Source organism: Lethenteron reissneri, chromosome 60 (genome assembly GCF_015708825.2).
Source record: "Lethenteron reissneri isolate LAM-NWPU_2019-01 chromosome 60, ASM1570882v1, whole genome shotgun sequence".
NCBI classification, from domain to species: domain Eukaryota; kingdom Metazoa; phylum Chordata; class Hyperoartia; order Petromyzontiformes; family Petromyzontidae; genus Lethenteron; species Lethenteron reissneri.
The window spans coordinates 5,916,782-5,942,598 of NC_083838.1; the positions used below are offsets into that span (position 1 = coordinate 5,916,782).

General features: G+C 54.0%; 1 protein-coding gene across 2 annotated transcripts; it reads left to right on the forward strand.

The window, feature by feature from the left end:
* Positions 1-3: 3 nt before the first annotated feature.
* LOC133357876 (little elongation complex subunit 1-like) lies at positions 4-21,341 on the forward strand. Of its 2 annotated transcripts, none has more exons than XM_061576023.1 (20): positions 4-255; positions 3,956-4,014; positions 4,254-4,288; positions 5,193-5,211; positions 5,387-5,498; positions 5,969-6,045; positions 7,870-7,907; positions 8,418-8,500; positions 9,672-9,702; positions 11,247-11,303; positions 11,406-11,504; positions 12,166-12,231; positions 13,030-13,604; positions 13,696-16,629; positions 16,909-17,125; positions 17,412-17,572; positions 19,014-19,201; positions 19,734-19,852; positions 20,154-20,252; positions 20,389-21,341. In XM_061576023.1, exons 1-20 carry the CDS (start codon positions 169-171, stop codon positions 20,562-20,564), a joined length of 5,232 nt encoding a protein of 1,743 aa, XP_061432007.1. In that variant the 5' UTR covers positions 4-168; the 3' UTR covers positions 20,565-21,341. The 2 variants fall into 2 exon arrangements, with proteins under 2 accessions (XP_061432007.1, XP_061432008.1); XM_061576024.1 differs by having other exon boundaries at positions 5-255; positions 12,166-12,213.
* The last annotated feature ends 4,476 nt before the right edge of the window (positions 21,342-25,817 follow it).

Below are 25,817 nucleotides of genomic sequence, written 5' to 3' on the forward strand. Positions count from 1 at the left end.
TAAACGCCCTCGAGGCAGACGCTCTACGGACATTCCGCTCGCTACCCGCCTAGTTTATGCCCTCAAGGCATCTAGTGGTAGCAAAAGTGAGAGAGCGGAGTTCAGCCTCCGGGCAGACTCACCGCCTTTGAACGTCGCCTCGGCAGCGGCACCGGGGGGGGGGCTGCCATGATGCCCGAGGACCGCAGACCCAGAGAGGGTGACAAGGACCCGCCCGCCTCGGACGTCTGCGGCGGCTGCGGGCTCCTGCAGGAGGTACCGTGGGCGAAGCGGGGGGAGTTGGTGGTGGCGCGTGGTTATGGTGGTGGCGGGGGGAGAGCCGCGGCGAGGCCCTGTCGAGGCTGCTTTAGGCCCGCGAGAGTGAGGACGCCACGAGCGGCCATGTTGGTAAGGGGAGGCCGCGCGTGTCAGCGGTAAGTGACGTCACCGGGTGTCATGGAGACGGCGAAGTTCTTCCCTTACAAAGATGGCCGCCTCTTGCCTAAGGATTTATATATTTTTTTACCTCAAACCCCGCGGACGATGTAAATAATAGATTTTAAACACGTTAGTAGGAGGAGTAGTAGTAGTAAGTAGACTTTCGCGACCTGATGTTATTAATAATCAAGGCGTTTTGGGTTAGATCGCGTAAATGTAAATGTGTCGTTAAACCCGCCACCTGACACAACCAATTGGTAAGATACTCGTAGTTCTTTCGGTAAAGTCACCGTGTAGGTAAAAAAATTAAATTAAAATTAATAAACATAAAATAAAAATCACGACGTTTCGGAGGCAACACAAGTCTCCGTCATCAGGTGGGACCGTCCCAGCCAGATTCGCTGCATCAATTAATTTCATTTTTTACCTACACGGTGACTTTACCGAAAGAACTAACAGTATGAATCCTTGCAGTCACGAAAGCTTCAAATCTAGAATCAATTGATAAGAGTTGTCACGTAAACAGAACGTGGCCAATTTATTACGAGTACAGCACACCGGTGTGTTGGAGAGTAAATCCACTACAACATTTACAATCTTGAGTACGACGTTTCGCTACTAACTACAAACCGGCATCATCAGGCGGCAACCAGATTTGTGGAGAAATCCTCTTGCTGTTTCGGTCTTTAAACAGAGGGGTAGATGTGAGGGCGTCATTTGCAAGCACTTTGAATCTCTTAATCGTAATCGCGTTGTGCCCAAAGTTACCTACATATTAAACACATTCCTGCGGAGGGAGCTGGTAGGAACGTCGGGTTGCTCGGTCAATGGCCTGCAGGGTCAACGGCGGCGTGGTGTATTCCGCAAATATGCCCGACTGTGAGGGCGGGCACAAGCCGGCGTGAGTAGGTTAAACGTTGAGTTTTATAAGGGCACCACGGGGTGACCAGCCCCTCCCCACCCAGCCCCCACCCCCACCCAGCCCCTTCCCACCCAGCCCCACCCAGCGCCTCCCCACCCAGCTCCACCCCTCCCACCCCTCACCCAGCTCCACCCCTCCCACCCCCCACCCAGCCCCACCCAGCCCCACCCTCCCTACCCAGCCCCTCCCCACCCAGCCCCTCCCCACCCTCCTCACCCAGCCCCTCCCCACCCTTCCCACCGAGCCCCACCCTCCCCACCCAGCCCCTCCCCACCCAGTCCCTTCCTGCACGACGGACGGACAGACACAATAATCCCCTGTGGGCTGGTGTAACCAGGAGGTTCCTAAGAATGAGTGCAGTGCCATTTGTGCATCACCCTTGGGGTGGGGGGGGGACCCTTCGCCAAGCCTCGGTTAACTTTAGAGGAGTTTCATAAGAGGTTTTTCTGGGGGTTAGATCGTGTACATGTAAATGTGTCGTTAACCCCGCAACCACCCAACGCATGTTAACGACGCGTTCATATTTACGCGATCTGAGCCAAAAAAAAACCTCGTGAACAATAGTGGTCGCGAAAGCCTCCAACTACGTGTTCAACTTTTAAGGAGATGTTTGCCGAAATTCGACTTTGTTTCGCTATCGTCAGCGGGTTGAGGGCCACAGGAACGCCACCACACGCGTTATGCGAGTGGATATCACCCCCCCCCCCCCCGGACCTCACGAACCCACTTGCTGTACTCCCATTTCATCGTCGTCCTCCTCGCAGCTCAGTGGGCTTCAAAGTCTCGCAGAACCGACCGGAACCACGGGCAAACATCCGTTCTCGCCCAGACTCCTCATGAATTTGCAGATTTACCATCTCCTCCTTCTCGCAGCCCAGCAGGCTTGAAAGTGTCACAGAACTGACCGAAACCACAGGCAAACATCCATTCTCGCCCAAACTCCTCATGAATTCGCAAATTTACTTTGGTCAAATTACTTGGCAAATTGTTAACGGTGTTCAAAAGCACGGTTCACAAAACGTCTCGACACACTCGTCAGTGACACTTGCGAGGCCTTAAAATAAAATACAATCGGCGACGTTTCAGGCAATGGTCCTTCACAGCATCGACAGGCCAGAGAGGTAGATTTGGCCTCTGCTGCGAAAAAGGACCATTGCCCGATATATCGACTATTATATTTATTTTAAGGCCACAATGTTGTTGACGAGTGTGTTGAGTCGTGAATCTGCGAACGGTAAAGAACATGGCCATGTAATCTTGATTTGAAGCTTTCGTGACTGCAGGAATCCATACTCTTTGGTTCTTTCGGTAAAGTCACGTAGGTAGAAATAAAATCAATCGCAACGTTTCGATCGCAACACAAGCGACCGTCATCAGGCGGAACCGATACAGCAGGACAACTGCTGATTTAGGAGAAACGACGATGAAATGGCACAACTAAATCAGCAGTTGTCCTGCTGTATCGGTTTCGCCTGATGACAGTCGCTTGTGTTGCGATTGAAACGTCGTTATTTTATTTTAGTTTATTTCTACCTACGTGACTTTACCGAAAGAACCAAAGAGTAACATGGTCATGTGTTTTTGATTAGTATATAAAGTCATTTGTCAGTCCACTTCTGGATGAAGGGATGTGTGTGTGGGGAGGGTTTGCAGGACCTGTTCCGATATTACTACAAGACTTTGTCGTGACCACGAATCGAATTCGAGGGTTTTTTATTTTTACACAATAGTGCGCTCGCCATTACTCCACCGCTCTGCCCGTGTTGCAAACGCACACGCTTGAAAGTTTATCGTATAAACGCATGCGTTTCACAAAGGGCGACTGAGAACATGAACACTCGTGACAAGAGGTTGGGGACCATGCGCCTGATGTGCGAGTGTCTTTCGGCTGCAGCCAAGAGACCGTAGACTTCATCAGGATAATTTCCCCAATGTCGCAATGACTCAAGCAGGCATGGAACCCATGGAGAGAAGGATAGTGTTTTAATTTGATTTTGACAACATCTTCTTATCTTTGCACTTTTTTTACAGTTATAGCTAGGGTCAGTCAGACTGGTTGGGTTTCTGAAACAGGTGTCCTGTCAGGCAAGGTGGTCAGTACTCTATAGCTGAGTATCGTTATGAATATGTCAGACGTGGATCAACATCCCGGTGTAGAACGGCAGAGCATGGACAATTGTTTCTGACAGCCTTCCTTTCCACTTCCCTGTGGTTTCTCAGGTTTCCGTATGAAAACTGTGCGCGTTGCAATTTCTACAGCGTTACGAGATGTAATTAGCATGAACAAAGCTAAATTTCTATATTTTTTACATTATTGATGACAACGGTGCATAGTCATCTCGCGGTGGGTTTTCTCCGATTCCCTGCTGCAAGCCAAAACGGAATTTAAATGTAGTGAGGTTTTTCTGGACAATTAAAGGGCATTGTTATTGTTGTTGTTGAGAGGGCACTGCTTTTATATCCTGTCCCAAGAAGCTGGGAGCACAACTGCCCCACCTGCTCGACCTTTTCCCAATGTTCCTATGTCCATCGCACAGGAGCTGCGCTTGATTTCCCGGGGTACAGGGTTTGGTGCCGCTGGTGTTTTGACCGCCGCCCGTTTTGTGCCTCTCGCAGAAACTCAACGAGTACATGCGGACGTGCCTCACGCTCAAGCAGAAGATCCTTGACTCGCAGTGCGTCTGCGCACACACCGCGTCGCCACCGCATTACATCTCGGCGGGACGCACGCTGCGCATGACATGGACATCGTGTACATGGGACGCGTGACGCGGCACGCTAACAAGACCCGCGCGCACGCGATGGTTTCAGAAGCTCTGGCTTCCTGAAGGATGGGGTTGCCAGAGTTGGGGGGCGGGAGTGGGGGTAGGGTGCTTCTGCTGTCTCGTTGACCCCTTCGTGTTTGTGTTCACAGCGCCGTCATTGAGCGGTACCACAGCAAGTGCGATGATATCCTTTGTGTGCGGTTTGCTGCACAGGCACGGCAATTGTGTTCGCCCAGTGTCCGTGCTGCGGTGCGGGAAAGCGTTTACGTGTCTGGGCCGCGAGTGCTGCCGTGGAGACTGACGTGCAACCGTGTACTGATAATAATAATTTTGATTTAAAGCTTTCGTGACTGCAGGGAATCATCTTCTTGGTTCTTTCGGTAAAGTCACGTAGAAGGGAAGTAATGAAATAATAAAAATACAACATAATAAAATAATTCTCACGACGTTTCGGCCACAACGCAAGCAGCCGTCCTCAGGTGAAGAATGAGACACTGCCAAGCTTGGAGCTTATATATAAGCTGGGTTGGAGGTGGAAGAAGAGCGCCTTACGTCACGTAAAAGGGAAGTAATAAAGTAATAAAAATAAAACATAATAAAATAATTTAATATAATAAAATAATAATATTATAATATGTTTTATTTTTATTATTTTATTACTTCCCTTCTACATGACTTTACCGAAAGAACCAAGAAAATTATAATAATGATGCCATTTACTCAGGGGGAGCCTCACTAAGTCTCGAGACTTTTTCAGGAGAGTCCTGCTACATTGTGATGATAAGGTCAATTCCATGAATGTGTTTTTGGCTTCGTTTGGGAGGAGGCTGAAGAGCCTAGGAAATGTCCACACACACCAACAACAAGCAGTATCCGATCCTGTACTGTCATCTCCTGGCCACCTTCACAGTGGCGATTACTATTGCCTGCATTAAAGCTAGTTGGAGTTGGTGTCTCAGACTCGCGGTGGGAGTGAGTGAAGTGTGCGGATGGGGGAGTTGGGTCGGAGTGCACAGAGGGAAGGTCTGTGCCCTGTGCGTCGGGGAGGGTCCCGTCTGTTGCCGTGTGGCTCCTTAACTCGGCCTCACAACTGCAGCAGCTGGAGAGGTAAGCTGTTGGCACGGATATCACTCTCGCGCTTTGTAATTACAAAAAAATGTTTTTCAGAGTTTTGTTATCTGACCGCCCGCCGTACACGGTTAATGCAGCATTGCCGCTCGCGATTTGCGTGCAAGAAGGTGTTCAGGGCGTAAAGAGATGTTGTGGGTGCGACTGCTTGCAGGGAGAGCGGGGAGCTGAGGCAGCAGCTGCTGGAGCTGCAGACCCGCATGGCCTCTCGCGACAAGCACCCACACTTGCTGCTCAAGCTCACCGAGGAGCTGGAGGAGAAGAAGGTAGCAGGCAGAACTCGCGCACCCACCTGGGCGAGGAGGGGGGTTGGGGGAAGGGGTGGGGGGGGCAAAAGCGGCAGATGCCCTCCCCCCAGCCGTTGCATGTCGTGGATTATTCTTTATATGAGCTCTGTGACGTGTTTTCGGGTCGCGCTGCGTGTTATTCGGCACGACGTCCGATAACTTCGCTCCATGTGCCGCGGGAGAACGCTCCGTCAGCACGTGGAGCGATATATCGAGCACTGTGGCCAACTCAAAAACACGTCGGTCAAGGGGGAGCCATTGCCTCCATCTCCCCCGCCCTTGGATCTGCCACTGGCCTACAGATCACGTGACCACAGACCCATCGCCAAGCCACGTGGGCTCGTCCCGTTGCTCGTTGGGTGCATGCTGTGCTTCTTGCTGCGTGATGAGACTGCGTGTTAAACGTGTGCTGCTGCTGCTGTTGTTGCTGCCGTTTTGTGTCACCGCAGAGCTCCCTGAGGATTTTTCAAGTGAAAGCCCGAGAGGCCGAGCAGCTGGGCCTGGATCTAAAGGCGATGCAGATCCGGTGAGACTCAGGGACATGTGCGTGACGTCAAGGCGGGTTTCCCCTTGGGCAGCTCCACGACTTCGGATGTACATTTCGGACACTTTCATGAAATGTGTTGCTTAGTTTGTATTGTCATGAAGTGGCTTTTTACTTGGAGGTAGCATGACAAGCAATTAGGACTGTGACACTCATAGAAATAATGTGTCCACCTTGGCCTAATAAGGGAGAACTTCTTATCGAAGTGTTGTGGTGCCACGCTGGGATGGCGATGGTTCGTTCAGTTTGATGCACGTATTATATAAAACGATAGTTAATTGCACCATTGGAACCTCATTTGCCAGAAGAAAAAAATATGATAATTGTGTTTTTTACCTTTTTATCTGGCAACAAAACTGACACCTCTTGTCAGTGTCAGTTTTGTTGCCAGATAAAAGGGTAAAAACACCAATTATCATATTTTTTTCTTCTGGCAAATGAGGTTCCAATGGTGTAAATGCTTACCCCGAGCTCTCATACTCTGATGGTGCATTGTCTTTGAGTTGTGCGCCTTTTGGCGTCATCTGGTCCAACACCATGTGAGACTAGGCTCTAAGGAAAGCTGTCTCGGGTGTGGACCAATCAACTTCAAGGACATTGCATACATGATCAGAGTTATGTTTTTTGTTTGCATTACGACCGCAGGTATTGTGGTCAATGCAAACATGACTCCTTGTAAAAAAGGTGTCAGTTTTGTTGCCAGATAAAAGGGTAAAAAAAAACAATTATCATTACGATAGTTAATTGGTTTAAATGTACTTGCTTAAAGAGCTCCGAGAAGCCTTGGCATAAAGGGCACTATCTCAAAAGCAAATCATTATTATTACGAACATGAGGTTGCCACACTTGTAGAACTGCCCGCTGAGAGAGAAACAAACAACAACTGCTGGGTTGATCTTCTTGGTTCTTTCGGTAAAGTCACGTAGAAGGGAAATAATAAAATAATAAAAATACAACATAATAAAGACGCTGTCTTTCAGACAGACCTGTTTCTTCACCTGAGGACGGCTGCTTGCGTTGTGGCCGAAACGTCGTGAGAATTATTTTATTATGTTTTATTTTTATAATTGTATTATTTCCCTTCTACGTGACTTTACCGAAAGAACCAAGAAGATGAATCCCTGCAGTCACGAAAGCTTTAAATCGAAATTTAACTGCTGGGTTATTGAAAGGAAGGTGTCCCATAATTTTTCGGAAACTTGAGAACCAAAACTAGCGCAAGGATCAGTTTAACACGTAGGATTTCGCGACCAACATTCATAATAAACGTTTTCAATGATGACGTCACCCTGCTGCTGCTGCTCTATTTAAGACCGGGAACAAGAGGAGAGCCTCACCATTCTGGCGAATTGCCCGATGATGCTGGATGTAATTACCAGCGAAACGTCGTACTACTCAAAAATTGAAAATGTTGTGGATTCACTCTTCAACACACCGGTGGGCTAAAGTAGTGAACTAATTTGTCTTTTGTCAACGTGACACTTTTTTGCCGATTGGCCGTGTCGGGTGGTGGAGGGTTACGACACATTTATAAATAACGCAATCTAAACCCAAAAACGTTATTATGAATAGTGCAAGGATGTCTGCCAGCAACGGCGGCGAGGTTGCGCCACATGTGTTACTGTCGAGTGTTGTTCCACTAATTGCATTAGAACTGATTTTCGTGCTTTGTTGTTCCTCGACCGCACCTCCGATAAGCACGGTTGGCTACGTACTGTGCGGAAGAAGTTCAACATGTGCGTATGTACGTACGTAGAAACGAACACAGGCACGAATCGTTTGATTGTTCCGCTCGTGTCCACGCAGGGAGAAGAAATCTGAAGAGAAGATGAAGCGTCTGTCAGGTAACGTGTGGGGCATCGCTCACGCACCGCACCCCCATGTTGTACCGTCATGGAAATGGCCCGCTCACCCCACACACCCTCCCCACGTGGGAACCTCTTGGTTTATATCGCTGTGGGTACCTGGCAGAGGTTGCAACCGGGTACCCGATACCCGTACCCTACCCGATACCCGGCTACCCGTACCCGGCTGGGTACGGGTACGGGTAGCCGTTTGCGACCCTGGTGCGGCCGGGTACGGGTAGGCCGTGAGTCACTGGTGAGTAGCCGTTTGTCACTCATTTCGGGTAGGGTACGGGTAGGGAACGGCTACCCGTACCCGGCCGGGTACAGGTACGGGTACCCATTTGCGACCCTGGTGCGGCCGGGTACGGGTAAGGAATCAAAACCCGTTTGCGACCTCTGGTACCTGGGTTCGTGTCACGGTGGGTAACTCACGACATCCTGTCTCCCCCCCCCTCCTCCCCTGAACTCCTGCCAACTGCCCTATGACCCCCTGCCACTTGCATGCAGAGTTGAACTCGAAGCAGCATGAGGAGCTGAAGCAGCTGAGGCGGGAAAAGCGATCGACCGAGACGCAGCTGAAGAAGGCTCAGGTGAGAATTTTTTTCTATTCCTACCGGCACGTATCAAGATATTGAATGATAAAAAAAAGATGTTACCCTTTCTGGCATAAATCCAGGTGTGTTAAAATGTTCAAACGCTAAATAGATACCTTAGTACAAGGCATCAGGTCCGCATTAACCACACATACTTGAGGGATAAAAATCTAAATATGCATTGATAATGTATGCACTGTCCTTTTTTTTATCATTCATAACAATTTAATTTCATTAGCTGTGTCAGGTAACGGAGGGTTCTTTAGTGCCACAACTTTAAGCTGGATGTTACATGGCCTCACCTGAAAGTCAATTATGAGTCCTAATACTAGCCACGAGAACCTACTTGTTCAATTCCACACAGTATTGCTACTGTAGTTGACCTCAGACCAAATCGCCGTGAATGTGCCAACTCTCGTATGATATTTCAGACGCTAAGTAGATCCGAGCCTGGTTAGTGCTTGGATGGGTGACCACCAGTGGGTGACCACCAGTGCATACCAGGTGCTGCAGGCTCGGGGCTCAGAGTTGACCATAGGAAGGCAGTACAGCAGTGGGTTCAGTCCACGCATTGATGCAATGCAGTGCGTTTGTGTGTGGGTTGAATCTATCTGAGCCGAACTCTTGAGTGTTAAACTTCTCAACTATTTTTATTTTAGCAGGTAAGGCCCACTGAGCTACATAGCTGTTTTTCAGAAGCGACCTGCCCACAGATGCTAGCTCAATGAAGCGGATTATCACGTGGAAATTTATAGCATGCAAATACTTTTAAACAGGTGTTGATTCTAAATGTGGAGGGAAAACCGGATGACCCCAGAGAACAATCCACGCCACCATGGGGAGAACATGCATTCTCCAAATACACATGCGTCAGGGTTGAGATCGAACCTACGACCTCATGTACACCAGGCAAGGTAGTTAACATCTGGTATGTTGGGTTTGATTTTCCCCGGGTGCTGTGGTTTCCTGCCCCACTGGCCAAACACTTGTGAATGTAACTAGTCAGACATCGTCTTTTGAGACTCGGTGAGGTTCTCCTGAGTAAATAAGGGAACGTCATTTTTTTTTCTAACATCAACGTCAGCGGCTCACTGCTGCCATCGTCGAGATGTACAGATCTCGTTCGAAGTGACAATTGCTCGCTCGTGTCTTGGTGCTGCCGTCACAGGAGCAGGTGGAGGTGCTCAGGAGTAGACAAGGTACTGCCCGCTGCACTTGGAGGTGTCACCACAGTTGGGCCACGTGTCAAACGTGCTGCTGTGGCTCACGGGCTTGCTCTGGGCTGTGCTGCGGCTTCTGGGCTGTACTGCTGCGTGTTGTACTGTGGGCTGTGTGGCGTGCTGTGTGGCGTGCTGTGTGGCGTGCTGTGTGGCGTGCTGTGTGGTGTGCTGAGTGGCGTGCTGTGTTGCGTGCTGTGTGGCGTGCTGTGTGGCGTGTTGTACTGTGGGCTGTGCGGCGTGCTGAGTGGCGTGCTGTGTGGCGTGCTGTGTGGCGTGTTGTACTGTGGGCTGTGCGGCGTGCTGAGTGGCGTGCTGTGTGGCGTGCTGTGTGGTGTGCTGAGTGGCGTGCTGAGTGGCGTGCTGTGTGGCGTGCTGTGTGGCGTGTTGTACTGTGGGCTGTGTGGTGTGCTGAGTGGCGTGCTGAGTGGCGTGCTGAGTGGCGTGCTGTGTGGCGTGCTGAGTGGCGTGCTGTGTGGTGTGCTGAGTGGCGTGTTGTACTGTGGGCTGTGTGGCGTGCTGTGTGGTGTGCTGAGTGGCGTGCTGAGTGGCGTGCTGTGTGGTGTGCTGTGTGGCGTGTTGTACTGTGGGCTGTGTGGTGTGCTGAGTGGCGTGCTGTGTGGCGTGCTGTGTGGTGTGCTGAGTGGCGTGCTGAGTGGTGTGCTGTGTGGTGTGCTGTGTGGCGTGCTGTGTGGCGTGCTGAGTGGCGTGCTGTGTGGCGTGCTGTGTGGCGTGCTGTGTGGCGTGCTGTGTGGCGTGCTGTGTGGCGTGCTGTGTGGCGTGCTGTGCGGCGTGCTGTGTGGCGTGCTGTGTTGCGTGCTGTGCGGCGTGCTGTGCGGCGTGCTGTATTGCGTGCTGTGTGGCGTGCTGTGTGGCGTGCTGTGTGGCGTGCTGTGTGGCGTGCTGTGTGGCGTGCTGTGTGGCATGCTGTGTGGCGTGCTGTGTGGCGTGCTGTGTGGCGTGCTGTGTGGTTTGCTGTGTGGCGTGCTGTGTGGCGTGCTGTGTGGCGTGCTGTGTGGCGTGCTGTGTGGCGTGCTGTGCGGCGTGCTGTGTACCACGAGTGAGTGGATGTGCAGGTACGTAGGTACGTGTCCTTTGCATGTGCAGTGCGTCTGCAGAGAGTACGTGTGGTGTGTGGAGTGGGTGTGGTACGTACGTACGCTGTACGTGTTTGCAGCGCGTGTGCTGTCAATGTGTGAAAGTGTAGTCAGCGTGATGTGGTTTTGCAGTGTGGTGAGTGTGTTGTGTGAATGCAGTGGGTGTGTATTGTGGTGAGTGTCGTATGTGCAGAGTGTGTTTTGTGTGCGTGGTGTGCGTGTCATGCGAGTGCCTTGTGATGAGTGCGGGTAAACCCAGCACAGGAACTAAGTGTGCGGTGAGCATTGTGTTATTTGCTGCGTTCATATGCTGCGCACCACCGACCTATCTCCGTGTGAAGGCCATGTCGTGTGTGGTAAGTGTGGTGAGCGCGTGTGGTATGTGCCATGCTCACACTCTGCACGCTGCACACCACCGATCCTTTGCAGGATCCCCCCCGGCCCAAGGAAGACGGAGGTCTGGAGCCGTCCCCGAGGCAGGGAAAGGTAACTGTGCACACGCCCCCCCCCCCCCACCCGCGCCACGTGTGCGTGTGTGCGTGCCTGATCGATCGGTGCTCACCGACACGCCCCGTGTCCGTCCCGCAGTGCGAATCCGAGCGCTGCTCAGGGACCTGTGGAACTGCCTCGAGGAATCGGGGGATGGGGACACCGAGGGTTTGGCACCCCCAGCCGCAGCCAGCAGCAGTGAGGATGTTACACGAACAGACACAGAGACACAGATCCCCTGTGTGGCCACGGAGACTCACAGAGACACAGATCCCCTGTGTGGCCATGGAGACTCACAGAGACACAGATCCCCTGTGTGGCCACGCAGACTCGCAGAGACACAGATCCCCTGTGTGGCCACGCAGACTCGCAGAGACACAGATCCCCTGTGTGGCCATGCAGACTCGCAGAGACACAGATCCCCTGTGTGGCCATGCAGACTCGCAGAGACACAGATCCCCTGTGTGGCCACGCAGACTCACAGAGACACAGATCCCCTGTGTGGCCACGCAGACTCACAGAGACACAGATCCCCTGTGTGGCCACGCAGACTCACAGACTCACAGATCCCCTGTGTGGCCATGGAGACTCAGAGACACAAATCCTGAAAGGAACGCACAGATAGATTTCCAAACTCATTTTACTACTGCCATTGCCTGCAAAGATGTTTAAAAGAAGAAACGGCGACTGATCATTGTAAATCTCGAACGCCCGGCCTGAGACTGTAAGCAGCAGCAATAAGCGGTGTGTTTTTCACTTGGAAGGTTTGTGCCGTCGTGAGTGAATTGATGATGAGAGTGGATTGGCGGTGTTTGGTGGTGTGGTCCGTGCTTGTGTCTGCCCTGACGTGCGGTCGCAGTGCTCACCACTTCCAGGAAGAAACGCACACGCAGCAAGCCCAGTGCCGGTACGACCACGGACGATGGTGCGCACGCATGCACGTGTTCGTGTCTGTGTGCGTGTCTGTGTGCGTGTCTGTGTGCGAGTCTGTGTGCGTGTCTGTGTGCATGTGGTGGGGGAGCGGTAGTGCAGCGTTTGGTGCGCTGCACTTCGAACCCGGCGGGCTGAGTTTGATTCTGACAAAGAGCCAATATCGGCGATGACTATCTGAATCTGTCCTGGGCCTCCCCCTACGTCGACTCAGCCTAAAATGAGACATGTGTGGTGTGTAACATGAGCATTCGAGAGACAAAGGGGGCTCTGTGTGGTGCTGGTCACCCACGCTCTCGTGTACCGCAGCATCCTTAATTGGTGCTCGCTAACAGCTGTTGCGCCAATAGTCTGTTCAAGGCTCTATGGGGGATCTTTTAGTTTTTATTGTGGCTGTGCATGCGGTGTACGTAGTGAGCATAGAGCGTGCATTACGTGAATGCTTAGTGTGTGTGTTCGTGCAGGTGTGCAGTGGTGTGCAGTGCATGTACTAGCGCAGTGCACAGATGCAGTGCCTGTTCGCTGTGCATGCAGGGTGTGCGGTCTGCGTGTCTTCTGGTGACATCCGTTCTGTGTCGGTGTATGTTTAGTGAGTGCGTGATAGGGTGGTGCGTGGTGGTGCGTGGTGGTGCGTGTGTAGTGCGTAGTGGTACGTGGTGGTGCGTGTGTGGTGTGTGACGTTTGTACGAGTGTGGTACGTATCGGTGCATGGTGATGTGCGTGTGGTGGCGCGTGTAGCTTGGTGTTTGTTGATGGTGAGGAGCTTAGCCGGACATACCGCGTGCGGTCACAGTTGTCGGCGGAGAGACGCTCGGGGACAGGAGCCTCTCCCGCGGCGCGGCCCCCACCGACCAGGAGGAGGAGGACTGCGCAACCGATGCCGTCACCGCCACCAAGCGCAAGCGGCGGAGGCGGAAAGTGAAACTCGCCAGGGACGGCGACAGTAACGTCTCGGCGTTATCGGAACCCGAGAGGGATGAAGAGGGTGGCGAGCGGCACGGGGACGACGCCGGGGATTCGAGCGGCCGGGCGCCGACGGACGAGCGGGGACTGTCGGCGGGGGAGCCGGACGAAGGCCTAAGCTCGCCCGAGTCCCCGGCGGCCCCCGCGGCCAGGAGCTCCGAGTGGCAGAACCCAGAGGAGACGGCGGAGGAAGCCGAGGTCGGCGGCGAGCAAGGTCGCGAAGAGGACGACTCGGAGCCGCGCGAGGCCGGAAACGCGGCGGCACGCCAAGCGGACGCCTTCAGCCGTGCGGAGCAGCTGGAGGAGCTGGCGTTGGAGGTGGAGGAGATCCTGGGCCTCGCCTCGGAAATGGGCCACCTGCGGCAGCCGCTGTCTCCGCTGCCGCGTTCGCCCGAGCCCAGACAGGTACCGTCATGACAAACACGCTGGCGCACGCGCCGCTTGTGCGCCGCATAGGGGTCGGGCTGATCTTCCCCCGCTGTGCGGTGTGCGGCAGGCGTGGTTCGCTGACGTCTCGTCCAGCGACGCCGAAGGAGGCGAGGAGACGGAGGTCCGGAGGAAGCAGGCGGTCACGGCACCGCCGCAGGGAGAGTCTCCGCACGGCGCCGTGCGAGCCGCAGACGCGGGCACCGCCGGAGACGCGGCCCAGCGGGAAGAGGAGGCGCTGAGTACGGGAGACGGGGACCTGGCGGGAGAGCGGGAGAGGCACAATGGCGGAGACGCGGGCCTAGTTGGAGAGAGGGAGGGAGGCACAGAGGGAGATGTGAACCAGTCGGGAGAACGTAAGAGTTGGATAGTTGTGGCCCGGAAAGCTGTGGAGCAGATGCCTCCTGCGGTCTGCGTGGGTGAGGGCATTGGGAGTCTTTGCGGCCCAGAGAAAAGGAACCGCGGGGCTCAGGTTTCTCGCTTGGAGGCCTCGTTGGGTCTGGAGATGATTGGATGCGAGCCGCAACCTGCAACAACAACTCCGGTGTGGCCGGAACCGGCATTCTCAACTCCCTCGCAGTTAGAGTGTGGCCAGGCAGGAGGTGGGACGGAAGCAGGGAAGGTCACGTGCGGGGCGTCGGAATCCGTGGAAGATGAGGCGAGTGGAAAGAGAGGTGATGGACACGAGAGCACGCTGGAGAGAGAGGGACAGGAGGAAGATGAGAGAGTGGAGGAGGGAGTAAAGAGAGTGGGAGAGGAGGAGGATTATGAGAGCGTGGTGGAAGGAAAGAGCAAGCAGGAGGGAGCAGAGGGAGAGAAGGTGAACGAGAGACTCGAGGAAGGAGTAGAGAGAAAGGGGCAGAAGGAAGATCAGAGAGTGGAGGGGAAGGTAAAGAGAGTGGTGGAGGAGGAGAGCGTGGTGGGGGGGGAGAGCAAGGAGGAGGGAGTAGGGGGAGCAAAGCACGAGGAGGAAAGCAAAGCGGCGGAATGGACGGTCATGGTGGAAGCGGAGCGTGCGGGAGAGGGAGAGAAGAATGAGAGCATGGGGAGAGGGGAGTTGGCTCTCGTGGAGAGCGTGGGGAGTGCCGTTGTCGGGAGTGAGGTGCTGGGTCCCGTGAATGGGGAGAGCCGTGACGAGCGGAAGGGCTCGGGGAGTGTTGAGCTGGTGCACGGTGACGGCGAGGAGCGGAAGATCTCGGAGGTGAACGTGGGGGGCGCCGAGTTGGACCTTGCCGACGGAGGGGCGAGTGAGAGCGCAGACAAGAGCACGGAGGAGGAGTTCGTTGACGTTGCGAGCAAGAAGGGGAAGAGCGCGGAGGAGAGCGCAGGGAGAGGGCTGTCGGGTTGCATTGGGGGTGTGGGCGGGACTAGCTCGGAGCAGAGTTCGGGGAGCATTGAGTTGGTTTCGCTTGAGAGTACGCCGAGTGAGAGCGTGGAGGAGAGCACAGCGGGAGTGGAGTCGGCCGATTTCGAGAGCGAGGAGAGCGTGGGGATCATGGCCGTCGGCACGGGGTCCATCCAGCGCAAGGTGCGGAGGCTGCGCAGTGGGAGCCGCCGACAGCTGCTCCCCTCCTGCTCTTCGGCCAGAAACGGAAACGGCACGGGAAGTGAAACCTCCCCCGGCGACGCCGCCACCGCCGCTCCCGGGAGTCCAGGAGCCGCAGCGGTGCAGCCAAAGAGGAAGCGCGGGCGACCCCCGAAGAATAAACCGGCGGCCGAGAGCGCGTCGACGCCAAGCCCGCCGGGAAGCCCCGAAGCAGCGGGGACGGCTCGGCAAGCCTCCCGCTCGGAGCAAGGCGATGCCGATGAGGAGGATGAGGCGGCGGTGGTCCCACCGGGACCCGTGTCGGACTCGCCGCTGGTGGAGAAGGTGTTCAGAGAGATGTGTCGGTCTCCGCTGGCCCTGCTCGACCCCCTGCTCGCTACCCCAGTCCGGCCGACCGGGCAGCGTCTGCACGACGGGCCGCCGCTGGGGGTGGCCGCCACGGACCGCGGGGAGGCCTCGGCACCGTCCACAGATGGATCCTCGACGCCGCGGCCAACGCCGGCGTCCAGTCCTGGCGGCGGCGGCAATGACGACGGCGGTGGCGGCGGCAGGAGCCCCGCGACGTTTCCGTCGCCGCTGCAGTTCTCGGCGAGCACGCCCAAGGGGGCGCTGCGCGTGCCGGGCTGGAGGATGTCGCGTCGCCAGCAGCAGCCGGCGGCGGCGGGGGCGACGAGCGTGGCGGCGGCGGCGGCGCAGGGCGAGAACGTGCTGCGCGCGCTCGACTCGATGTACCCGACGCTGTCGGGGCAGGCGCGCACCTTGCGCATCCTGCGCGGGGACGGGCCGCTCTACCGTGACGTGGCCTCCGCGGGTCTCCCAGCGGCGGCCGCGTCCGACCCGCCCGGCGGGGGCGGCGCCGGCGCCTTAAATTGCGGTGCCGAGCCGGGCGTCGGGAACGTCTCCTCCGCCTTCACGAAAACCGACTCGGCGTTGGAAGCGGCGGCGAAGGCGGCAGTGGTGTTGGCCGGCGAGGGCCCGGCCCGTGCGGAGGAGCCTTCGGCGGAACGGAGCCCGGCGGAGAGCGGAGAGACGGATGGAGCGGCCGAAACCGCGGGGCCCACGGCGGCTCCAGCCTCGAGGAAGCGGCGGAGAGCGGAACCCGAGGCTTTGCCCGAGTCCAGCGAACCCGACTCTGCGCCGCAGCCCTCCCCGCTGCCCGGCGCCGTCAAAAAGAAACGGTGCCGCAAGCGCAAAACCAACCCCACCCCGCGGGACCACGAGCCTCCTCGCACGCCAACTCCGGCCGACGGTGCCCATGTCGGCGAGCGGGTGGCAGACGCGTTGCCGCCGGCGGAGCGGGCGGACCCGCTGCGGTGGGCCGTGCGGCTCCTGCAGCGCGAGTGCTTCGACTTGTTCCCGGCGGTGCACGCGGCCGTGCACGTTGGGAACCTCCCGGTGAGGCCCATGCTGAGGCCAGAGGAGAGCGACGTCGTGAGAGCCTTCCTGGGCGAGAAGCAGGTACCACGATCGGCGATGTCGTCATCACCACCGTCACCACCGTCGTCATCGTCATTGCCATCGTCAGCATTACCACCATTATCATTACAATGTTCGCTTTCAACATAAGCATCATCGTCACCACCACTGACGTGTATCGTTATCATCTGTATGACCGTCGTTACCACCATCGCCACTGTCATCACCGTTTCTCTAGCCATTATAACGAGAGAGCTTCCATCAACATCCTTGATGTCACACACGGCGCTCCCATCCACAAGTGATTCCTCAACTCCGCAGGCGCAGTGTGAGGAGTTCCTGACCCGGGCGATGTCGCTGTTGATGGGGAGGAAGGAGGAGGAGGAGGCAGTGGCTGGGGAGGAGGAGGCGGTGGTGGCGCAGGTTGCACGCCCAGCTCTGCGCCACTCGCTGGTGCGCGTCTTGGTGGCGCTGTGGCGCACACGCGGGGACCTTGAGAGGCCTCGTCTGCTCTGCTACAACGCCCTTCTGCGGCATGGTGAGACACGCATGCTCGCACACACACCATGCAAATGAGACTCTTGATCCCTTGAGTTTTCACCCGGTTTAACAAATAAACTTTAAACGTGGATCCGCACGCACACACACACAGGTGCTCACGGATGCTTGCCGCACACGCACAGTGTAACAAGGCCCTCTTGACAGAGAGTCTTCAGATGTTCGTGGATAAATTAATGACGTTCCTTTTAATAGTGACGCTCCCGTATGCTCGCGCTGCCGTGCTCCTGCACACTTGTGCCGCGTGTGGCTGGGCGCAAGCGTAGATGGGGAGGAGGGAGCGCTGCTGGCGCTGTTTGTGGCGAGCACCTGGCGTGCGGTGCTGCTGTGCCCGGGCCCGGTGAGCCACGCCGTGCAGGCGGTGGTGCGACAGCGGGCCACGGGGGACCTGCTCAAGTGCCTCTCCGCCTTCCTCTGCTGGGGCCAGGTCAGGCGCTGCCACCCACAGAGGGCACCCGCCGGCTCGACATAGCCGCTCCGTTAGTGAAGGGCGGTGTGGAGATGTGTTTGCGTGTGTGTGCGTGCGTGCTCGCTAACAGCACTTGCCCCTACAGTCTGTTAAGGCTATACGGGGGATCTTTGTTTTTTTTGTGCGTGCGGGTAGTGGTGGCGTGCCGCTTGGCGCTACAAATCCGACGACCCGAGTTCAATTCCCGCTCACGGCCAATACCGGTGACGATTATATGAACCATTCCTGGGCCTTCCCCGAGCTCGATTTAGCACTGGGGAGACAAAGGCGGCCGGGCGTGGTTCTGGTCACACCACCCGTTCGTGTGCCCGCGCCGGCTTTGTTCGGTGCTCACTCACAGCACTCGCCCCAATGGCCTGTGTAGGCTACGTGGGAGATCTTTGTGTGCATATATGTGTGGGTATTTTATGTTGGGAGTGCTAGTGCAAAGGTTAGCATGCTGCGCTACAAACCCAGCGACCCGAGTTCGATTCCTGCCCACGGCCAACACAGTGACTATTATCTGAATCGGTCCTGGGCCTCCCCTAGGTCGACTCAGCCTTAAAAGAGTACCTGGTGCGATGTGCAATTATCGCCGCAAGGGAGACAAAGGCGGCCGGGTGTGGTGCTGGCCCACCTGCCCCCTCGTGTGCCGTGCCAGCGTTCATAGGTGCTCACTAACAGCACTTGCCCCAACAGTCCATTAAGGCTACACGGGGGATCTTTGTCTTTGTATGCATATATGTGGACATGCACACCCTACCCGTCCTCCTAGTTGCTCGCTCGGAAGTCTGAACGTTTGTTACAGCGCACTATTGTGCATTGATCGCACATGGTAAGCCGTTTGGAATAACACTGTTATAATACTCTTAGGTTTTTTCGGTAAAGTCACGTAGGTAAAAAATTAATAATAAATAATAAAAATAATTTGAAGAAATAATAGAAATAAAATAATAAATCACGACGTTTCGGAGGCAACACAAGCTTCCGTCATCAGGTGGAACCGTCACAGCACAATTGCTGTATCAAGTAAAGAGAAATCTCAAGACACCCGACCTCAACCAGTATATATACAAGGTCGGGTCTCTTGAGATTTCTCTTTACTTGATACAACAATTGTGTTGTGACGGTTCCTCCTGAAGACGGAAGCTTGTGTTGCCTCCGAAACGTCGTGATTTATTATTTTATTTCTATTATTTCTATTTTTATTATTTATTTTTACCTACGAGACTTTACCAAAAAAACCTAAGAGTAGGAATCCTTGCAGTCACGAAAGCTTCAAATCTAGAATAAACACTGTTTTAAGTCTGTTGTAAGGGTGAGACTCAATAACAACACTTACCGAAGCAGTGTGTGAATGGCTATAAGGGGCATCATTGGCTTTGCGTGCGTAAGCGTGTGCGTGCGTATGCATCCACAGAAGGCGCCACTGCCCGTAGACCTGGCCTCCAGCTTCCTGTTCACCCTGCAGCAGAGCCCCAAGGTCAGTTTCCAGTCGTGCCCGGACGCCAGCGAGGATCTGGGCGCCGACACTTGGCAGCTGGTGCTCGCCATTCAGCTGTTGTGCGGACACCAGGGCTGGAGCTGGACCCACGACTCTTTTATCAGGTGCCGGCACACCGCACCATCACTCACCGGAGCGTTCGCCCCCCGCCCCCCCCCCACTCCCCCCGCAATGAGTCCCGCCTGCAGAGGTCGCAAACAGGTTTTGATTCCTTACCCGTACCTGGCCGCACCAGGGTCGCAAACGGATACCTGTACCCGTACCTGGCCGTACCTGTACCCTACCCGTACCCGGCCGGGTACGAGTAGGGTACGGGTATCGGGTACTTGAGTGCGACCTCTGGGATGAAGCCATGTTGCAGGCGCGGGTGGGTTGATTTTAGGAACTTGAATTGTGAGAAGAGACAAGACGTTGGGAAATGAGTGACAAACGGTTACTCACCAGTAACTCACAGCCTACCCGTATCCGGCCGCACCAGGGTCGCAAACGGGTACCCGTACCCGTACCCAGCCGGGTACGGGTAGCCGGGTATCGGGTAGGGTACGGGTATCGGGTACCCGGTTGCGACCTCTGCCCGCCTGTCTCTTAGCGTACCGCGAGGGTGCTGTCTGACCACGGTCCCCGCTGTCTCTGCAGCAAGCACCTGTGGCCGGTGATGGGGAAGTGGACGCGGCAGCGGAGAGAGGCGGAGCGGCCGGGCTCGGCCGGGCCGCCCGTGTTGGACGCCACCGCCGCCGCCGTGCTGCGTCTCATAGGTACCGTGAGGTGGAGCCAGTGGCTGCTGTCTGGGCCGCGCGGCGTGGGTCGGCGCGGTGGCAATGTCCCAATTCAACCCCCCCCCCCCCCCCCCCCGTGACTCGATAAATTGAATTGTCAGTCTGATTCAAGCATCGATTCTCGTTTGTTTCGTTTTGAATCTCATTACAATTTTGTTGCCTCCGTTATCCTCAATTTTGGTATATGATTTGTATATCAAAATGTATCAGGCGCAAAAAATCGAATCTCCCCCGCAGAGTGTAATGTGCGGTTGATAATTTACCGCGGCGCGTGCCCCAGGTCGGCTGGGAGTCGCGGGGCTTGCGGCCGGCACGCTGACCCACGTCCAGAACCTGCTCAAGGTCATGCTCACATTTCTGCAGGAGGCTCACAAACAAGGCAAGCGAGCATCCCCACAGCCCCACAGCTTCTATCACCCTTACACACCGACCACGCCGAGTGATACTTGTGCTCACGATGCCACTGATGTCTGCGCTGCGTGCTGCGGGCTTGCTTGCGCGTGCGTGTGGAGCAGGCATCGCAGCCGGCGTGCAGCAGGCAGCGGCGCACGCAGCGGTCGACCTCTCTCCGTGCAGCAGTGGTGTCGCGCTGGACGCACTGCAGGCTTGGAGCGCCGGCACCACGGTGCCTCCGGCCCTGGCGCGAAGGCTGGTGCCGCTCATTCGCCACTGCGACTCCGGTCTGCCCTGACCGGGCTACCTATGGAGGCGCAGGATACCTTGCTCCGATGGACGTTTTCGGGGAAGTGGTATCTGTAGTGGCGACTCCACAGTCGTGGGCTCAGCACGTGCAGTGGTGTCGGTAAAGGCCAAGCGATGCACTTGGGAGATTTTAGGGCGATCGTTGCTGGCAACGGTTGCTGCATGATGCTCGACTGTAACACAATGTACACAAATCTGCGATCGCTGCTTCCCCTCGTGGGCAACTGGGATGGTGACTTTCCAATCAGGAGATCATGTGCTCCGTCGTCCAGTTGTTTTTTTATCAAACGCACTCGGTACTGATGTCGTACGGAGTTTCCATATTTGGTCATAGTAAATGAATATCTGGTGACAAATGCGGCACCGATTGCACTAAAATGATCCTGGTGAACGATGGCTTTAATTGTTTGGTCGAAGTTGTCCGTAGTTTGTAGAGTCAGACCCCTGCGGGGGCAGCAAGAGCTCAGCTGTGGCTCCAACCCTGTATGTGCACTACCCGGCAAAAGCCTGGCGTCGCTGGTGGAGGTGTCTACGTGCCTGCGTGCGTGTGTGATGTGTATACTGTGTATATGAATGCTGCGCCAGGTTGTTTCCTTGGGCTCTGCGTGTACATAGTGATGGTGATTTTGTAATAACGGTGGTGGTGGTGGTGGTGGCGCAGCAGCGTTCATCGTCTGTACAGGAGTGTGGGCTTAAGGTGTCCGCTGTACGGACTGTCAGTATTGTATTCACTGTGACATTGTTAATAAAATATTTGGTTACTCTGCCATTTGCTATGCTGTCTGTCCAGGAGTAAATAAACGATACACTTTTTTTTTTACCTGTTAAGGCCCACTGCTTAATTAGCTCTTTTTATAAGTCACCTGGCAACAAATGATAACTCAAACAAGTGGTTTATGTGGACATTTATAGCAAACAATTACTGTAAACGCAAACTCCAAACGTTAAGGCGTCGGGATCGAACCGGCGACGTCCTGCATACCAGGCGGGGGAGATAACATCTCACCACCATGGCGGTTCCACGTTGGCGAGATATTTTAATCGTGTTTAGTGGGCGACGTTGAGAAAAAAGAAGCTGTACACCAACGTAAACGCGGCTTGATAACTGTCGAGTGTTGTAAAACATACTCGACACATTTGTCAATAATGAAAGCAAAATTTTACGTGTGCACATTTCGCATATTTTTTGACCAAGAACTCTTGAGGCGTGGAAAGGAAGGAAGCCTGAATGGGGCGAGATCCTGAACAGGTGAAATACTAAAAACAGTGAGAGCCTTCGGATGCTGCTTAAAGGCGGGTACAATGGGGGAAGAGTTCCAATTATAATTGGTGCCAGCTACGGATAAATGCTCAGGGACGGCCTTGGTTCTGGGCGTTTTGTCGTGGTCAGTGGAGGTCTGTTCTTTCGCGTGGCAATATGGTTCAGGAGTCCAGAAAGTTGTTGGTTTAGATCGCGTAAATATCAATGTGTCATTGAACCCGCGACCACCTGATAGTCAATTAATAAGGCTTGTCATGTGAACAACACGTGCCAATTTTAGTTAATTAGTTACTCCATAATAGAGTTTTTTTGCGTTAGGTCGCGTAAATATATAATTGTGTTGTTAAAACCCGCCACCACCCGACACAGCCAACACAAATCTGGCTGTCGCCTGATGAAGCTGGTTGTAATTACTGGCGAAACGTCGTGCTCGGATTGTAAATGTTGTGGCTTGGCTCTCCACCACACCAGTGTGCTGTACTAGTGTACTACACTATACACTACACTACTATACACTACACTATACACTACACACTACACTACTATACACTACACTACTATACACTACACTACTATACACTACACTATACACTACACTACTATACACTACACTATACACTACTATACACTACACTATACACTTCACTATACACTAAACTACTATACACTACTATACACTTCACTATACACTACACTATACACTACTATACACTTCACTATACACTACACTATACACTACTATACCACTACACACTAGTGCTGTACTTGTGACGAATTGACAAGTTCTGTTTACGTGACAACCCTTACTAGTTGGCTGTGTCGGGTGGTGGCGGGTTTTAACGACACATTTATATCTTTACGCGGTCTATCCCAAAAAACCTCTATTATAGATCGGTTGACAACTCACGCGTTGTTTGCATAAATCGTGGAGAAAAAAATCCCCATTAACTTATAATATTAACCGATTTATCATTAAGCGACAGCCGAGTCTTGACGCGGCCATCTTGGGTAAGGAGAACTGCGCGGTATTGGTGCGTGGATGGAGGCGCTCTGAAATAGGAGGCATTGCCCGAAACGTCGTCCACAGTGCCGGATTAAGCTCGCGCGGAGCCTGTAGCATATACTGGTAGGAACCTCCTGGTTACACCAGCCCACAGGGGATTATTGTGTCCGTCGTGCAGGGAGGGGCTGGGTGGGGAGGGTGGGGCTGGGTGGGAGGTTGGTGGGGAGGGGCTGGGTGGGGCTGGGTGGGGAGGGTGGGGAGGGGCTGGGTGGGGAGGGCGGGGAGGGTGGGGAGGGGCTGGGTGGGGGGTGGGGCTGGGTGGGGAGGGGCTGGTCACCCCGTGGTGCCCTTATAAAACTCAACGTTTAACCTACTCACGCCGGCTTGTGCCCGCCCTCACAGTCGGCCAAATTTGCGGAATACACCACGCCGCCGTTGACCCTGGCCATTGACCGAGCAACCCAACGTTCCTAACAGCTCCCTCCGCAGGAATGTGTTAAAGGGGCCCTAAATAAAAAAAAACGTAAATATTAAAACGCAAACTTTTTAACTCGCATAGTAATTCTATTTTTTCATTTGCTATACAGCCAAATAATACGACAAATTGCTAACCTTAAACACCCAGTCGTCCATAAAAGCCGAAGACGGTATAGTACTATAGTAATAGAGCAAGTGCAGAGTTATTGAACCGGAATTGACAGCTTGAAAGCATTTAGCGCGGGGCCCTTGAAAGTGCGGGGCCCGTAGCTACTACACGTGTAGCTACTACATGTGTTGTAGTAGCTACATTTGTAGCAACTTTTGCTACGAGGATATAATCCAGCACTGGTCGTCCAACACGTATACAGGATATAGTTGAGGTCACACGCGGTGGTTCTTGACGAACGTGTTGACTTTACACACCTATCGTGTTGTTTGTACTGTTTGTTGTTGGAACGTTTGTGAATAAAAGCTTTAAAGCTCATCGGATTTCCTCCTTCAGGATAAATACATAGGGCAGTCATTGACTTACGAATGCAATTCGTTCCCGAACAGTTCGAACAGTTCGTAAGTCGGAACACATTAGTTGACTGTATTTAAATGCCCCCCTCACACACAAACATTCACTCCCAGCACGAGTCTGACTCACGTTCAAGTTCATTTATTAGGTATAGCCCTGTGAGCCATTCGGTTCTTGAATCGGGTGCAACCGCAACAAACGAAAAACATGAACAAGAAAACATCTTAAAGTGAATATTAAAGTGACTGTGCAAACAGAAAATCCAAGAAAAGACAGCAAAATATTGCAGAAAAAGCACCGTACACCAACGCTGTGTGCAAAAATCCCAGTGGGATCCAAGTCAAACAACATCAACCACTCATCAACATCTTGCGGAGGATCGCGCAGTTGAACAAAATCGTTGCCGCGGTTCAATTTGCAAGCGAGATAAATTAAAATAAAAAAAATTCTAACTACGTGACTTTACCGAAAGAACCAAAGAGTAAGGATTCCTGCAGAAAGCTTCAAATCAAGATCAAATCAAGATTGCAAGCGAGAGTTCGCGTTTTAAGTCGATGTAAAAAAAAACTAATATTTCATGGAAGCTGGTTCTTAAGTGCAGATGTTCATAAGTAGAGGACTGACTACAGATAGTCCCCGAGTTACGGAAGGGTTAGGTTCCCGAAACGATCCGTAATCCGAATTTTCCGCATGTCGGAAACTGAATAATTTCCCCCCAAAATCAAGATAAATTCCATTTACCTTAATCCGGGTGAAGCTCCCCGGTATTTATCCACAATCTCACCGCGCTGTACTACATGCGCTAACTTAACTAATGCTAAATGTTCACGTATCGAATTTTTTTGTAACATGACTTATGGGAGTATCTCCGTAAGGTCGGATTTCCGTAAGTCGGGTCCTTCCGCAACCCGGGGACTGTCTGTATACTGATTGTTGTCACGTGACGTGGTATGGTGATGCGGTACGGGAGGACGTGGAGCTGAGTGGACTTGCCGACGACCGGTACCAGCGGTGTCAAGATCGGCCTCAGTGGAGGAGGAGGCTCGTGAAGGACGCTACTGGGCAGTTGGAGGCAGTCGCCCTCCAGCAACAACGGAGGGCAGAGGAGCGACGCTCACAACAACGAGTGGCTAAAATGGAGCCAGTTGACACAGTGGAGCATCTCCCAGTCATCTCAGTCAGCCACCCCGTGTCACCTGGCTCTGTCGCGTGACCTTCCAGCGAGCCTTCGACACTCCACGTGGCCTCAAAGTGCACCTAGCCTGGCACAGACGCCGTTGTGACGTCACCACCACTTCGTGGCGAATGGCGGATATTGGTGGGGGGGGGGGGGGTACAGGTGGTGCATCTCCCAGTCATCTCAGTCAGCCAACCCGTGTCACCTGGCTCTGTGCCGTGACCTCCTTCCAGTGAGCATTCGACACTTCACGTGGCCTCAAAATGCACGCGGTCTGGCACAGATGCCGTTGTGACGTCACCGTCACTACGTGGCGAATGGCGGATATTGGTAGGGGGGGGGGTACAGGTAGTGCATCTCCCAGTCATCTCAGTCAGCCAACCCGTGTCACCTGGCTCTGTCCCGTGACCTCCTTCCAGCGAGCCTTCGACATGTTTGTTTGTTGTAGTACAGAGTTAGACTGATGGCCTAAATCTAAGTTGTCTTGTGGTTGTTGTTGGTTGTTTGTGGTTGTTGTTGGTTGTTTAACTTGCATCCCACTGGGATTTTTGCACACAGCGTTGGTGTAACGGTGCTTTTTCTGCAATATTTTGCTGTCTTTTCTTGGATTTTCTGTTTGCACTAAGTCACAGTCACTTTAAGATGCTTTTTTGTTCATGTTTTTTGCGGTTGCACCCGATTCAAGAGCCGAATGGCTCACAGGGCTACACCTCATACATGAAACTTGAACTTGACACTCCACGTGGCCTCAAAGTACACCCAGCCTGGCAACAGACGCCATTGTGACGTCACCATCACTAC